At 47.2% G+C, this 17,388-nt stretch overlaps 1 protein-coding gene across 6 annotated transcripts in view; it reads left to right on the top strand.

Annotated features, from left to right (window-relative positions):
• The window catches only part of ttll7 (tubulin tyrosine ligase-like family, member 7), a 237,876-nt gene that overhangs the window by 107,447 nt on the left and 113,041 nt on the right, over nucleotides 1–17,388 (top strand). For all 6 annotated transcript variants that reach the window (XR_010019956.1, XM_063064775.1, XM_063064772.1 and 3 more), the window contains 2 exons: nucleotides 1,736–1,952; nucleotides 13,188–13,352. Coding sequence is in view for 5 of the 6 variants with exons in the window: in XM_063064775.1 (XP_062920845.1) it covers nucleotides 1,736–1,952; nucleotides 13,188–13,352 (382 nt within the window). In the remaining variant the exon portion in view is untranslated. The remainder of the gene's footprint in view (nucleotides 1–1,735; nucleotides 1,953–13,187; nucleotides 13,353–17,388) is intronic.

Genomic DNA, 17,388 nt, shown 5'->3' with positions numbered 1-17,388 from the left:
GGAGAGGAAAAACAGTTGATTTTTGGGGCAAGGCCCTTCATCAGGATGGGAAAGGAAGGGGACAGAAGCTCGAATATGAAGGTGGGGGGAGGGGAAGGCGTACAAGACAGAAGGTGATAAGTGAGACCAGGTGAGGGGGAAGGTGGGTGTGTGGGGGATGGGGGGATGAAGTAAGAAGCTAGGAGGTGATAGGTGGAAGAGGTAAAGGGGTGAAGAAGAAGGAATCTGATTGGCGAGGATAGTGGACCATGGGAGAGAGGGAAAGAGGGGAGGAACTAGAGAGAGGTGATGGTAGGTGAGGAGAAGAGAAGGGTAACCAGAATGGAGAACGGAAAAGGAGAGATGGAAGGTGTGGAAGGTTACCAGAAGTTGAAGAAATTGATGTTCGTGCTATTGGGTTGGGGGCTACCCAGACAGAGTATGAGGTGTTGCTCCTCCAAATGAGTTTGGCCTCATAGTTGCAGTGGAGGGACATGGATGGACATATCAGAATGGGAAGTCAAATTGAATTGTGTAGCTACTGGAATAATCTGCCTTTTGTGATGGTAGGCAGTAACCAATACCGACATTTCAAGGCGGTGATCCATCATCAGACTTGTAAGGAGTCTCTCTACGTTCTCCCTGTGGAACGTGTGGGTTTTCTCCGGGTGTTCCAGTTTCCTCCCACAGTCCAAAGACGTACTGGGTAGTTTAATTGGTCATTGTAAACTGTCCCGTGACTAGGTTCGGATTAAATTGGGGACATCAGGGGTTGCTGGGCAGTGCAGCTCGAAGGGCCAGGAGGGCTTATTTTGCACTGTGTCTCTGAATAAAAAATAAATGAGTCGGTGTTGAACCGTAGGGGATAATGAATATTATAGGGAAACAGACAGGAGAAAAAATGTAACATTCAGTTACTGGGCAGCAGAAGGCTCGGGAGATTAAATAACATTAGAAGTAATATTGCAAAGCTTCAAGAAAGCTTACCTTAAAAAAAAGGTCAGTCTAGCGGTAGATCAGTGTAAAGGTTAAGATTATCTTTATTAGTCACATGTACATCAAAACATCAAAGCATACATTGAAATGGGTCATTTACATCAACGACCGACACAGTCTGAGGATTGTGCTGAGAGCAGCGTGCAAGTGTCAACACACTACTGGTGCCAATCTAGCCTGCCCACAACGCACTACCCTAACCCATGTGTCTATGGAACGTGGGAGGAAACCAGAGCTCTTAGAGGAAAGCCACGCAGTCATGGGGAGAATGTGCGAACTCCATACAGACAGTGCTGGGAGTCGCACCTCAATCACTGGCATTGTAAATTGATAACTAACTACTACGCTACTGTGCCTTTAGTACAGAGAAATATCTGAAATCACCATAAGACCATAAGATATAGGAGCAGAATTAGGCCATTTGGCTCATTGAATTTGCTCCGGCGTTTCATCATGGCTGGTTCATTTTCCCTCTCAGCCCCAGTCTCCTGTCTTCTCGCCGTATCCCTTCATGCCCTGACCAACAAAGAACCTATCAACCTCTGCCTTAAGTATACCCAATGACTTGCCCTCCACAGCCACCTGTGACAACGAATTTCACAGATTCACCATTCCGGCTAAAGATATTCTTGATGGGTTGAATGGCCTAATTCTGCTCCTGTCCTGTGGTCTTGCAGCTTTTATTCAGGTCAATGGAGTGGCGGTGATGTTGTTAACTAAACCTACCCTGTGACTCCTAGTGTCACTATTTCTGCTGCAGAATCTCGTTGATAAGGAACGGGGATAAACTACAGGCCCATGAGCACTTGATTGTGCAAGAGTACCTGGACAAGCCATTCCTCCTGGAAGGTTACAAGTTTGACCTCCGCATCTACATCCTGGTGACCTCTTGCGACCCCTTGCGGATATTTTTGTACAACGATGGGTTGGTACGAATGGGCACGGAGAAGTACCACACACCCACTGATGCCAACCTGGTAAGGTGATTCTGACTCGAGCATTTTGGTAAAGTTTAATGTCCTGAAGCAAGCTATTGTAGCTGCTGAGAATCTGAAAAAAAAAATCAGGAAATTGGGAAATAATTGGTAAATTAATTTATTATAAACAGAAGATATTCTGCAGATTCTGGGAATCCAGAGCAACACACGCAAAATGGTGAGGGAGCTCAGCAGGTCAGGCAGCAGCTATGGAAAAGAATGGATAGTCGATGTTTTGGGCCGAGACCCTTCATCAGGACTGGAATGGAAGGGGGAAGATTCCAGAATAGAAAAAGGTGGGGGGAGGGGAAGGAGGACAGGCCTGAAGGTGAGAGGTGATACCAGGTGGGTGGGAAAGGTAACCAGCTAGAGAATTTTTCTTTCAATATTTCTATTAGTTTCTACATAGAAGAATACAGAGTACAAGGAAGTATATATAAAAGGTCAAAAAAACCCTACCAATTACATTATATCTATTCATAATAACAATCTCATTACCCCATATTCATGTAGGTTAGTCAAAGTTATATTGAAATATACTAATTTATTACAAAAAAAGAGTCTAACCCCTACCAAGACCGAAGCTGTTTATTAAGGAGAAAAAAAGGTAAAATACCTTCTCGTATAATAAAAATTAATAATAGCCAACATCTAAATTTAAACAATGAATTGAGGGTTTTTGAAAGTTTTGAAAAAAATTCAGAAAGGGTCCCCACGATGTTTGAAAGTCTTGACGAGATTCAGAAATTGAACAACGAATCTTCTCTAAATCTAAGCATGACATAAGGTCGCATAACCATTGAGCATGAATAGGAGGAGAAACATCTTTCCATTTAAACAAAAGCGCCCTCCTAGCTAGAGTTACAAAATACACGTGGACTAAGATGTTAACTGTCCCGTGCTATCACCAGTGGGATCATCAGTTGATCTGCCACCTGTCTTCAGGAGTTTCGGCCCACTTATGATCAAGACTCCCTCGAGGTGGTGGGCCAGCAGTGTTAAAGCACCACCTCCCACTGGTGAGCTTAAAAACTTGGCATCTGCCTCTATCAGTCACTTCCATCCAACAGATAGTCTATAACCCTTGAGTGGTGGGCGTCCCTGATCACGGATACTGCTTTCTTGTGAGAACATTCCGAGTAGATGCATGGGGCCATATCCACTACTTTTTGTAGGATTTTCTATTAAAGGTACTGGTGTTGCCACACTAGGCTTTGATGCAGCCAGTCAGTGTACTCTCCACTAACACATCTATAGAAGTTTGTCAAAGTTTTAGATGTCATGCTGAATCTTTGCAAACTGCGAAGGAAATAGAGGCACTGCCATGTTTTCTTCATTATTGTATTTGAATGCTGGGCGCAGGACAGATCCCACTGAGGAATATAAAGTTGCAGACTCACTCCACCTCTGATCCTCTGATGAGAACTGCCTCATGGACCTCTGGTTTCCTCCTCCTGAAGCTTTTTATTCACCAGATCAGTTCAGTTCGCTTTACCAACTCTATACCACTGGACCCTGACCCCATTATGGGCACTAGCCTCCGTTGTATCCGAGACATCTTCGAGGGATGGTGACTCAGGAAGGTAGCATTCATCATTAAATACCCCCATCACCCAGGATATGCCCTCTTCTCATTGTTACCATCAGGAAGAAGGTACAGGAGCCTGAAGGCACTCAATGAATCAGGAACAGATTCTTCCCCTCTGCTGTCCGGTTTCTAAATAGACATTGAACCCATGAACACCACCTCACTACTTTTTAAATTTCTGTTTTTGCACTACTTATTCTAACTTAACTATTTAATATACATACTTACTGTAATCCAGTTTTTTTCTATCTTTATCATGTATTACATTGTACTGCTGCTGCAAAGTTAACAGATTTCACGACATATGCAGTGATATTAAACCTGATTCTGATTCTGAACTTGGTGTGTGAGTCATGAGGCTCCTGTGGCTCCTTCTTGATGGTAGCAGTGAGAAGAGAGCATGAAGTGAAGCGGGTCCCTAACATGGGACATAGAATAGTACAGCACATTACAGGCCCTTCGGCCCACAACGTTGTGCCGACCCTCAAACCCTGCCTCCCATATAACCCCCAACCATAAATTCCTCCATATACCTGTCCAGTAGTCTCTTAAACTTCACTAGTGTATCTGCCTCCACCACTGACTCAGGCAGTGCATTCCACACACCAACCACTCTCTGAGTAAAAATCCTTGCTCTAATATCCCCCTTGAACTTCCCACCCCTTACCTTAAAGCCAGGTCCTCTTGTATTGAGCAGTGGTGCCCTGGGGAAGAGACGCTGGCTATCCACTCTATCTATTCCTCTTATTATCTTGTACACCTCAGTCATGTCTCCTCTCATCCTCCTTCTCTCCAAAGAGTAAAGCCCTAGCTCCCTTAATCTCTGATCATAATGCCTACTCTCAAAACCAGGCAGCATCCTCGTAAATCTCCTCTGTACCCTTTCCAATGCTTCCACATCCTTCCTATAGTGAGGTGACCAGAACTGGACACAGTACTCCAAGTGTGGCCTAACCAGAGTTTTATAGAGCTGCATCGTTACATTGCGATTTCCTTTGTCAACGCTCCATGTAGATGTGCTCAATGGTGGGGAGGGCGTCACCTGTGGTAGACTGGGCTGTGTCCACTGCTTTGTGTAGGATTTTCCATTCAAGGGCATTGGTGTTCCCATACCAGGCTGTGATGCAACCAGTCAATATACTCTCTACTGCACATCTATGGAAGCTTGTCAAAGTTTTAGATTTCATGCCAGATCTTTGCAAACTCCTAAGGAAGAAGGGGTGCTGCAGTGCTTTCTTCGTAATCGCACTTACATATTGGGCCCAGGACAGGTCTTCTGAAATGATAACACCTTGGAATTTAAAGTTGCTGACCCCTCTCCACGCTGATCCCCCAATGAGGACCTCATGGACCTCCGTTTGCCTCCTCCTGAAGTCAATAATGAGCTCCTTGGTCTTGCTGACATTGAGTAAGAGGTTATTGTTTGTGTGGCAAATTCAGCAGGGCATGGTTGAAACCGTCAGTCTAGGGGAGAGTGCATCTCTGATTCAGAATCAGGTTTGTTATCACTGACCTATGTTGTAAAATTTCTTGTTTTCTGGCAGCAGCGCAATGCAATACACAAAAAAACTGCAAGTTACAATAAAAGGATATATTAAATTAGACAAAAGAGGAATATTGAGGTAACGTTCATGGATTCAATGTCCATCCAGAGATCTGATGCTGGAGGGGAAGAAGCTGTTCCTGAACCTTTGAGTCCTGCCAAAGGGTCTCGGCCCGAAACGTCGATTGTTTACTCTTTTCCATAGATGCTGCCTGGTCTGCTGAGTTCCTCCAGCACTTTGTGTGTGTTACTCTGCATCATTGCCTCCTGTATCTCCTGAGCAACACACACAAAAAGCTGGAGGAACTCAGCATTGCTGATGGTAGTAATGAGAGGAGGGTGTGGGTCATTAATGATGGATTGTGTCTTTTTGGGGCATCACCTTTTGAAGATGTCCTCACCCACGGGGAGGCTGGTGCTGGTTGAGTTTGCAACTCTCTGAAGTTTTATTTTCCATGTTCCTGTGCACTGGAGTCACCATACCAGGCAGTGATAATCATCTTATGTTCTTACAAAACCAGCTGGCTCCCAGTTACACTCTTGCCTCTTGTTCTGGAACTAATTAACAGGTTAATTGCAACACACACCATTGTACCTTGGACCCAGACTTTCAAAACTAGCTCTGCTTATGTTGTGTGTTTTAAACCATAGATGAGTAGGCCACACTCCTCCCTCTCTAAAACTTCCAGTGAAATGTGTCATTTGTGTCAAATAGAATTAGCAAGGATTGTTCTGGGGCAGCATGCAAGTATTTGCACTGTAAAGCGATACTCTAACTGCTACACTACCATTGATCCAGACTTACTCACTAACTCAAGCCAACACGCTGGTCCTGTACCGAGGGAGTGTTTCATGACTGGGGTGAAGACTTTCAACTGAGATATTAGCGAGGCCCACCTGCTTGCTAACACGGATAGATGTAAAAGATCCCATATCATTTGTTTTGAAATGGAATCATAGACTTCTAAGGCACAAGAACGAGGCAATTCAGCTGATCACAGTTCTAAGCTCTTGGTCTGTGGCAACGCACACACACAAAATGCTGGAAGAACTCAGCCGGTGAGGCAGCATCTGTGGAGAGGCTGAGACCCCTATCTGGACCCTTCATCCTGAAGGGTCTCACCCCAAAACAGTGACTGTTTATTCATTTTCATAGATGCTGCCTGACCTGCTGAGTTCCTCCAGCATTTTGAGTCTCTTGCCCTGGAGTTCCAGCATCTGTAGAAACTCTTGTGTTTATAGTGATTGTGTCATCGAGAACTGCAGCACATAAACACGCCCGTTGGCTCAGTACTCAACACCTTGATTTACGAAAGCCAATGTGCCAAAGCAGGAGGCGGGGTGAGAAGACTATTAAGTGATTCCCTAATACAATATGTGGGTGGTGGGGTGAAGATGTCTCTACCAAAGCGGGTGTAAGGTGCTCCTTCCCTCCACTAGCCTGCAGCTCACCCTTGGGTAAGGTGTAGCACCTGCTTAGCCCCCCAATCAGGGTTACGCGAAGCCATTGGAGCAGGTGGTGGATGGTTGTGTGAGCAGCCGGTGCATATTACAAATACTGGTTTTGCGACCACTGACACCAGGCAGACAATCTCTGTACAGTGTTGATAATGGCTGGGGTCACCCGTCTTGTAAAGACGCTTCCCAAAAGAAGGCAAACCACTTCTGTTGAAAAATTTGGCAAGAACAATCAAGGTCATAAAACACCACGATCACCCATGTCATATGACATGACACTCTTTACCCTATCTCACCTGTGACGCCACTTTCGAGGAATTATGGATCTGTATTTCCAGATCCCTCTGTTCCACCACACTCCTCAGTCCCCCAACACTCACTGTCTAAGTCCTACCCTGGTCGGTCCTCTCAAAGTGCAACACCGCACACTTGACTGAGTTAAATTCCATCTTCATTCTCAAAGTGCAACACTGCACACTTGACTGAATTAAATTCCACCTGCCGATCTTCTTCATCTGTGGTTTTTCCAGGTCCTATATGAAGATTTTCAGAGCTTTGCCCTCCAACATGCTGTCAGACCAAACGAACAATGCAGGGTCTCAACCCACTACACCCACAATTCCATTCACTTGCTGCTGATGCAGAGGACATTGTGCACAGACCAGCACAGGAACAGGTCCTTCAGCCCATCATGTCTCTGCTGGGCATGATGTTAAATTCAACTACTGCAATTTCTTCTGCCTGCTCATGATCAGTATCCTTCTTCCCCCCCTCTGATCCCCCTCTCCCCCCTCTCCCCCCTCTCTCCCTCTCCCCCCTCTCCCCCCCTCCCCCCTCTCCCCCCTCTCCCCCTCTCCCCCTCTCCCCCCTCTCCCCCTCTCCCCCCTCTCCCCCTCTCCCCCCTCTCCCCCTCTCCCCCCCTCTCCCCCTCTCCCCCCCTCTCCCCCTCTCCCCCCTCTCCCCCCCTCCCCCTCCCTCCCCCTCTCCCCCTCTCCCCCTCTCCCCCTCTTCCCCCTCTCCCCCTCTTCCCCCTCTTCCCCCTCCCCCCCCCCCCCTCCCCCTCTCCCCCTCTCCCCCTCTCCCCCTCTCCCCCTCTCCCCCCTCCCCCTCTCCCCCTCTCCCTCTCCCCTCCCCCTCTCCCCCTCTCCCCCTCTCCCCCTCTCCCCCTCTCCCCCTCTCCCCCTCTCCCCCTCTCCCCCTCTCCCCCTCTCCCCCTCCCCCCCCCCTCTCCCTCCCCCTCTTCCCCCTCTTCCCCCTCTCTCCCCCTCTCCCCCCTCCCCCCCTCCCCCCTCCTCTCCCCCTCTCCCCCTCTCCCCCTCTCCCCCTCTTCCCCCTCTTCCCCCTCTTCCCCCTCCCCCCTTCCCCCTCTCCCCCCTCCCCCCTCCCCCCTCTCCCCCCTCTCCCCCTCTCCCCCTCTTCCCCTCTCCCCCCTCCCCCCTCTTCCCCCTCTTCCCCCTCTTCCCCCTCTTCCCCCTCTTCCCCCTCTTCCCCCCTCCCCCCTCTCCCCTCCTCTCCCCCCTCTCCCCCTCCCCCCTCTTCCCCCTCTTCCCCCTCTTCCCCCCTCTTCCCCCCTTCCCCCCTCTTCCCCCCTCTTCCCCCCTCTCCCCCTCTTCCCCCCTCTCCCCCTCTTCCCCCTCTCCCCCTCTTCCCCCTCTTCCCCTCTTCCCCCTCTTCCCCTCTCCTGCTCCTTCTCTTTCCTTCATTCCTTGCATAATTATTTGCCTGTCCGAATATCTCTTAAATACCACTCTCCTGTCTGTTTCTGCCACCGCTCCTGCAGTCTGCTCCAGGCACCCGCCACTCTGTAATTAAAAAAAAATTGCCTTGCACATCTCCTTTAAAAGTTTCTCCTATCAGCTTACATTTATGACCTCTGACATTGATCCTGGGGAAAAAGATACTGTCTCTCATGAGGTGGCACGGTAACATAGTGGTTAGCACAGCACTTTACAGTACCAGCGATGGGGGTTCAATTCCCACCACTGCCAGTAAGGAGTTTGAACGTCCTTCTTGTGACCCCGTAGCTTTCCTCCGGATGCTCGAGGTTCCTCGCACAGTCCAAGCATGTACCGGTTAGTAGGTTAATTGGTCATTGTAATTTGCCCCGTGATTAGGCTAGATTAATATCTGAGGATTGCCGGGCGGCGCAGGTCGGAGGGCCGGAAGGGCCTATTCTGTGCTCTATCTCAATTAAATAAAATCTTTAAAAAATGAGTCATAGAGTTATAGATCACTACAGCACCGAAACAGGCCTTTTGGCCCATCTAGTCCATCCCATCTATTTAAACTGCCTACTCCCATCAATATACACTGGGACCATAGCTCTCCATACCCCTACCGTCCATGTACCTATCCAAGCTTCTCAACGTTGAAATCAAGCTCGCATGCACCACTTGCGCTGGCAGCTCGTTCTACACTCTCACCACACTCTGAGCGAAGAAGTTTCCCCTCGTGTTCCCCTTAAACTCTTCACCTTTCATCCTTAACCTATGACCTCTAGTTGTAGTCCCACCCAACCTCAGTGGAAAAATCTTGCTTGCATTTACCCTGTGTATACCCCTCATAATTTTATACACCTCTATCAAATCTCCCCTCAATCTTCTACCTTTCAGGAATAAAGTCCTAACCTATTCAATCTTAATCTTACAAACTTCTGTCAGCTCCCCTGTGAGCCTCCACCACGCCAGAGAAAACAGCCTGAGACTGTCCAGTCTCTCCTTACAGCACTTGCCCTCTAATGCAGACGGCCTGCTGGTGAACCTCTTCTGCACCCGCTCCAAACCCTCCACAATGCTCCAATGATAGGGCGACCAGAATTTTGCACAATGGCCCAAGTATAGCCAAACCAACATTTTATCCAGCTGCAATGTAACTTCCTGTCTCTTATAATCTCTGCTCCATCCGATGAAGGCAAGGATGACATAGACCTTCTTACCACCCATCTGCTTGTGTTGCATCTTTCTATTTGCTGTGGACTCGAACCCCAAGCTCCCTTGTGCCATTGAGTTCCTCCAGCACTTTGTTTTTCTTTTGAAATCCACTTTCAGTTTCAAAGTTCAAAATAAGTGTATTATCGGAGTACATGTATGTCACCATTTCCTTGTGAACATTCTCAATAAATCCAATAACCATGATAGAATGAATAAAGCACCACACCAACAGGGTGGACAACCAGTGGGCAAAAGCTAACAAACAGTGCAATTGCAAAAAAGGAAAGGGAAAAAGGAAAAATTAATTATAATAAATAAGAAAGCATTAAATATCAAGAACATGAGTTGAAGAATCATTGACAGTGAGTCCATTGGTTGTGGGAACAGTTCAGTGATGTGGCAAGTGTAGTTGAATGAAGTTATCCCCTCCGGTTTAGGAGCTTGATGGTTAAGGGATAACAACTGTTCTCGAACCTGGTGGTGTGCCTCCTGAGGCTCCCATACCTTCTTCCTGATGGCGGCAGCGAGAAGAAAGCCTGACCCGAGTGGTGGGGGGCTTTGATGATGGATGCTCTTTCCTGAGACAGTCATCCATGTAGATGTGCTCAACGGTGGGAAGGGCTTTACCCGTGATGGACTTTGTACATTTTAGTGCAGATAGATGGAAGTTATCAAGAGTCACAATGAGATCTTGATCAGCTGGATAAAGGCGCTGAGGAACGGCAAAAGAGCTTAATCTAGGTAAGTGAGAAGCGATGCAGTTTGGACGGTCAAGTCAAGGCAGGACTTTCATAGCGAACAGTAGGCTGCTGAGGAGTCTTGTACAGCAGATGGACCTTGGAGTACAAGCAAATAGTTCACTGAAAATAGAGTCACAGACAGACAGAGTGGTGAAGAATGCTTTTGGAGCAGTGGCCTTCATCAGTCGGGATACTGAATATGGAAGTTGGAAGGTAATATTGCAGTTGTACAAGTTGCTAATGAGGCCCACTGTGTACCGGTTTGAGCACCTTTAAGACATGGTTAAACTGGAAAGTGTGCAGAAGAGATTTCCGAGGATGTTGCCAGGATTAGGGGGCCTGAGTTGTAGGGAACGGTTGGTCTGGCTAAGTCTTTATTCTTTTGAATGTAGGAGAATGAGGGAGGACCTGCTATAGAAGTGTGTAACATTATGAGAGGCAGAGATGGGAAGCGTGGTGCGGTTGCACTTGGAGTATGATGTTCGGTTTTGGTCACACTCTTAATAGAAAAATGCCCTTTGCAAACGGGTTTTTCAGCCTAATTCATCTATCCAAGGTACTTCTCTAAACTATTTGCTTGCATTTGGCCCATATCCCTCTAAACCATACAACCATAAAATCATAAGATATATTTTGCCCATTGAATCTGCTCCATCATTTCATCATGGCTGATACATTTACCCTCTCAGCCTCAATCTCCTGTCATACCCCTGTATCCTGTCATGCCCTGACCAATCAAGAATCTATCAACCTCTGCCTTAAATGACTTGGCCTCCACAGCTGCTTGTAGCAACACATTTCACAGTTTACCACTCTCTGGCCAAAAAAATTCATCCTCATCTCCAATCTAAAGGGATGTCCCTCTATTCTGAGGCTGTGTCCTCTGGTCTTAGACTCCTCCATCACAGGAAACATCTTCTCCACATCCACTCTATCAAGGCCTTTCAAATTCAATAGGTTTCAATGAGATGCCCCTCATTTTTATGACTTTCAGCAAGTATGAGCCCAGAGCCATCAAATGCTCCTCATATGTTAACCCTTTCATTCCTGGGATCATTCTCGTGAACCTCCTTTGGACCCTCTCCAATGCCAGCACATTCTTTCTTAGATAAGCGGCCCAAAACTGCTCTCAATACTCCAAGGGAGGCCTCACCGGTGCCTTATACAGCCTCAACATTATATCCTTGCTTAAACCTCCCCTATCTGTGTATCTGACCTAATGTCTATTAAATGTTGTTATTTTATCTGCTTCATTAACTTCCTCTGGAAGATTATTCCATGTATTTGCCACCAAGATCCTATCAAATATTTCTCCTCTCACTTAATCCTAGGCCTGGGGTTCCCAAGCTTTTTTATGCCATGGACCCCTACCATTAACCAAGGGGTCCGCTGTCCTATGCCCTCTGGCTCTTGATTCTGCTGACCTGTGGAAAAGACTGCGTGCATTCACCCTACCTATGCTTCTGCTGATTTTATAGACCTGTATAACACTACTACTCAGATTCTAAGCATTAAAGTCCTGGCTTGACCAACCTTTCCCTAAAACCTAGTCCTTCAAATCCTGTCAATGTCCTCATATACCTTAAGGCTATCAGTTGCATTAGATGAGGCTGCACATTCAAATAATTGCATTACAGTACATTGCGGTGCCAACAGTGGTATTGCACAGCATCTGATTGCAAGTCCCTGCAAAGAATTGCGAGGACGGCTGGGAGGATCATCGAGGTCTCTTTTCCACCCATCTGAGATACTTATCAGGAGTGCTGCATATGCAGAGTCAGTGACCCCTCCCACAATCTCTTTGACCCCCTACCATCAGGCCGAAGGTATCGTAGCATTAGGACCAGGACAGTTAGGATAGGAAACAGATTCTTCCCCCAGGCTATGAGAACATTGAACTCTCTGCCACCTCCTGGGTCTCATCCCGTATGAAGCACCAGTAGACTTATTCTGTTTACTTTTTAAACTGTGACATAAATGCATCTTAGGCTAATTGTCAATCTTCTGGAATATATTTTATTATTTGTTAACTTATCTGTGATAATATTACGCTTTGTGTTGTGTGTGTGAGTTATCGTTACTGTGTTGTGTACCTGGGCAGTATACGTGAGTGAGTTGAGTGACAATAAACTTGACCTTGAACTTGATGTGGAAGTGCGTTGGGGTGGAGTGGGAAAGAGAAAAGGGAGTGTCTGTGTTCACGTTATGTATGTGTGTGGCCAGAGTGAATTGTGGCCCCAGATGAAGGGTCTCAGCCCACAATGCTGAGGCATCTTTCAGACCACATTTGAGTATTGGGAGCAGTTTTGGGCCTCTTATCCAAGAAAGGACATGCTAGCATTGAAGAGGATCAAGTGGAGGGTCAAGAGAATGATCCTGGGAATCAAAGGATTAATGAATGAGTACCGTTTGATGGCTCAGGGCCTGTACTCACTGGAGTTTGGAAGAATGGTGGGGGGGGGATATCATTGTAGCCTATCAAATATTGGAAGGCCTAGATAGAGTGGGTTGGAGAGTGAACATGGATAGGTGGAGAAGGTAAAGGTAAAGGGCTAAAGAAGAAGGAACCTTACAGAAGAGGAAGATCTGGTAGGATGGGAGAAAGGGAAGGAGGAGGGAAATCCAGGGGGAGGTGATGGGCAGATGAGGAGAAGAGAAGGGGTGAGAGGGAAGCCAGATTAGGGAATGGAAAAAGAGAGCAGTGAGAGGGAGGAAAAATTTTTGTAACTTGGAGAAATCGATGTTCATGTCAGCTTGGAGGCTACACTGATGGAATATGAGGTGTTGCTCCACCAACCTGAGTTTGACCTCAGCATGGCAATAGAAGAGGCCATGCACTGACCTGTTGGAATGGGAATGGGAATGGGAAGTTGAATTGAAATGGGTATCTACTGGGAGATCCTGCCTTCTATAGTAGACAGAGTGACGGTTCTCGACATGTTCTAACTGGCCTTCCTTTCCGTCCGCTCTTCGCAGAGCCAGTTGTTCATGCACTTGACCAACTATTCCGTCAATAAGCACAATGAGAACTTTGGCCGGGCGGAGCAGGCCGACCGAGGCAGCAAGAGGTCCATCAGGTGGTTCACCGAGTTCCTCCGGGACAATGACTACGACGTGGTGAAGTTTTGGAATGACGTCTCTGTGAGTATCGTCAGTCGCTGAGCTTCCTTCAGCAATGGCACGTAGCAATTAACGTAATGCTTTACAGCATCAGCGATCCACATTCAATTCCAGCGCTGTCTGTGATGAGTTTGTACATTCTCCACGAGACCGCGTTTCCCCGGAAGCTCTGGTGTCCTCCTACGTTCCAAAGATGTACAGTTAGGGTTAGCGGGTTGTGGGGTAGCCCTAACTGTACATCTTTGCTGACTTTTGCAGGCTGCCCCCAGCACACCCTTGAATTGTGCTGGTTATTGACACAGATGATGCATCTCACTCTATGTTTTGATGTACACGTGACAGATCAAACTAATCATTGAAAATAATAGTAGGAATGGGATCAGGGGCTGGTCCCTGTTTTGAGTACTGTTGGGTGGGGTGTGGTGAATGACTTTCCTGGGGGATGTAACAGCAACTGTGCCTCTGGCACTGTCTGGCCTTGTGGCTCAGAAGGATAGGGAATTGAAGAGGATGGCAGTAGTAAGAGGGGACTCTGTAGTTAGTGGGGACAGATAGGTGATTCTGTGGATGCGATAAAGAAACACAGATGGTAGTTTCCCTCCCAGGTATCGGAGTCGATGATGTTTCTGATCATGTCCACAATATCCTGAAAAGCGAAACAATAGACAATAGACAATAGGTGCGGGAGTAGGCCATTCGGCCCTTCGAGCCAGCACCGCCATTCACTGTGAGCATGGCTGATCATCCACAATCAGTATCCAGTTCCTGCCTTCTCCCCATATCCCTTGACTCTGCTTTCATTAAGAGCTCTATCTAACTCTTTCTTGAAAGCATCCACAGAATTGGCCTCCACTGCCTTCTAAGGCAGAGCATTCCACAGATCCACAACTCGCTGGGTGAAAAAGTTTTTCCTCAACTCAGTTCTAAATGGCCTACCCCTTATGTTCTGGACTTCCCCAACATCCGGAACATGTTTCCTGCCTCTAGCTTGTCCAATCCCTTAGTAATCTTATATGTTTCAATCAGATCCCCTCTCATCCTTCTAAATTCCAGTGCATACAAGCCCAGTAGCTCCAATCTTGTTATGAAGGCCAACATGCCATTAGCTTTCTTCACTACCTGCTGTGAACAGGGTGTACAGTCAGAAGTCATGGGTAGAAAAAGGGAGGAGGTCTTAAAAAAAAGAATACAGGCAATTAGGAAGGGAGCTGAGAAGCAGGACTTCAAGAGGAGTAATCTCAGGATTCCTGCCTGTGTCAGACGACAGTGAGGAAAGGAAAAGATTGAGGTGGTAGATGAGTGCGTGGCTGAAGAATTGGAGCAGGGGGCAGGGATTTGGATTTCTGGATAATTGGGAGCTCTTCTGGGCAGGTGGGACCTGTATAAAAGGGGTTGGTTGCACTTGAATCCAAGGGGGACAGATATACTTGTGGGCAGGTTTACTGGAGCTGTTGGAAGTGGTTTAAGCTAATATGGCAGGGGGATAGAACCAGTATTATAGAGTTGAGGGTGAGCCAACAGGTTTACAGGTATTGAGCCAATGATTATTGAGCCAGACGGCATGTCTCACTCTGTGTCTTGATATACATATGACAGATAAAACTAATCGTTAAAAATAATAGTAGGAATGGGAATGGGAGCTGGCACTGTCGTGAGGTAAGATCAATGTTGATCTGAGCTTGACCCACCTTGTAGGGACCATTAACCCCAGTGGTCAATGTTCTCTATATGCTCACCCCAGTGGTCAGTGTTATTTACATGTGACCCCAATGGTCAGTGTACCTACACCCTGATCCCAGTGGTCAGAGGTCCTTACACACTGGCCCCAGTGGCCAGTATTCCCTTCACACTGATTCCAGTGGTCAGTGGGTCCAACATGCTGACCCAAGAATAGACAGCCAGTATGTTTTCCCCCAGGGTAGAAATGTCTAATACCAGAGGGCATGCAGTTAAGGTGAGAAGGGAGTAAGTTCAAAGGAAATATGTGAGGCAAGAATTTACACAGAGTGGAGGGTGCCTGCAGTGTGCTGCCTGGGATGGTGGTGGAGGCAGATACATTAGAAGTGACTAAGAGGCCCTCAGAAAGGGACATGACTGTTCAGAGAATGGAGGGATATTATTGTGGAGACAGAAGTTTGCCGTTTAGTTCCTGGTTTAACTAGTTTGGCACAGCTTTGTGTCAGAAGGGTCAGTTCCTGTGTTGAACTGTTCTAACACTTGGTATTCTGCAGATGCTGGCACTCAGAGCACCACACCCACAATGGTGGAGGAACTCAGCAGGTCAGGCGGCACCTATGGAGGGGAATGAACAGTCAACGTTTTATGCCTCGTCCTGATGAAGGGTCTTGGTCTGAAATGTTGACTCTGTATTCCCCGCCCATAAATGATAGCCAATCTGCTGAGTTCCTCCAGCATTGTGTGTGTGTGTGTGTGTGTGTGTGTTACTCTGTGTAGTTCTAACTGTTATTTGAAGTCCTCAGGGGACAGATATCCCACAACAGGAAGGCAGCCCAGGTCCGAGTCGGAATCAGGTTCACGTGGACTGTGTTGTTTAGTGCCAGCAGTACAGTAGAGAGACATAAAATAGGGTGGCATGGTGGTTAGCACAATGCTTTACAGACTGGCAACCCGGGATTCAGTTCCCACCGCTATCTGTAAGGAGTTTGTATGTTCTCTTCATGACCACGTGGGTTTCTTCCAGGTGCTCCGGTTTCCTCCCACAGTCCAAAGACGTACCGGTTGGTGTTAATTGATCATTGTAAATTGTCCTGTGTTTAGGCTAGTGTTAAATCAGGGTGTGGGCACGTGGCCAAGTGGTTAAGACATTGGACTAGTGATTTGAAGGTCGCTAGTTCGAGCCTTGGCTGAGGCAGCGTGTGTGTCCTTGAGCAAGGCACTTAATCACACATTGCTCTGCGATGACACTGGTGCCAAGCTGTATGGGTCCTAGTGCCCTTCCCTTGGACAACATCGGTGTCGTGGAGAGGGGAGACTTGCAGCATGGGCAGCTGCCAGTCTTCCATACAACCTTGCCCAGAGTGAAGACTTTCTAGGTGCAGATCCATGGTCTTGCAAGACTAACGGATGCCTTTACTTAAATTAGAGTATTGCTGGGTGAGGGGCTTATTCTGCACTGTATCCCAATAAATAAATAATTACTATGAATTATAAAACAAATAGTTCAAATGAAAAAAGGAATACCAGGGTCGTGTTCATGGGATCATTGTCCATTCAGAAATCTGATTACAAAGGGGAAGAGGCCGTTCCTGAATCGTTGAGTGTGTGTCTTCAGGCTCCTGTACCTCCTCCCTGATAGCAGCAATGAGAAGAGGGCATGTCCTGGGTGACGGGGGACCTTAATGATAGGTGCTGCCTCTCTGAGGCATTGCCTTTTGAGGATGTCTTTGAGGCTGAGGAGCCAGGTGCCCATGATGGAGCTGGCTGAGTTTGCAGCTTTCTGCAGCTTTTTCCGATCCTGTGCAGCCGTCTCTTCGTGCCAGACGATGATGCTGGGAGAATTCAGCAGCTCAGGCAACATCTGTGGAAAGGAATAAACATTAAATGTTTTGGACTGAGACCCTTCATCAGGACTGAATATTTCAATTTCACAGAGGTAGTTTACAAAGATTCATTATCCATTCTGAAATCTGATGGTGGAGGGAAAGAAGCTGTTCCTAAAACATTGGGTGTGTGTCATCAGGCTCCTGTATCTCCTCCCTGCTGGTTTTAATGAGAAGAATGTACAACCTGGATGGTGGGGGTCCTTAATGATGGATGCTGCCTCATTTGGTCTCCATGATATTGGGCACCGTTGTGCCGGCGATGGAGCTGGTTGCGTCTACAACCCATAAGTCCATAAGACATAAGAGCAGGATTAGTACATTCAGCCCATCGAGTCTGTTCTGCTGTTCCATCATGGCTGATTTATTATCCCTCTCAACCCCATTCTCCTGCCTTCTCCCTGTAACCTATCAACCTCTGCTTTAAATATACTCAATGACTTGGCCTCCACAGCCACCTGTGGCGATGAATTCCAGACTCACCACCTCTGGCTAAA

The sequence above is a fragment of the Mobula hypostoma genome, chromosome 12, assembly GCF_963921235.1.
Source record: "Mobula hypostoma chromosome 12, sMobHyp1.1, whole genome shotgun sequence".
In the NCBI taxonomy this organism is placed as follows: Eukaryota; Metazoa; Chordata; class Chondrichthyes; order Myliobatiformes; family Myliobatidae; genus Mobula; species Mobula hypostoma.
This window is presented reverse-complemented; position numbering and strand designations above follow the sequence as displayed.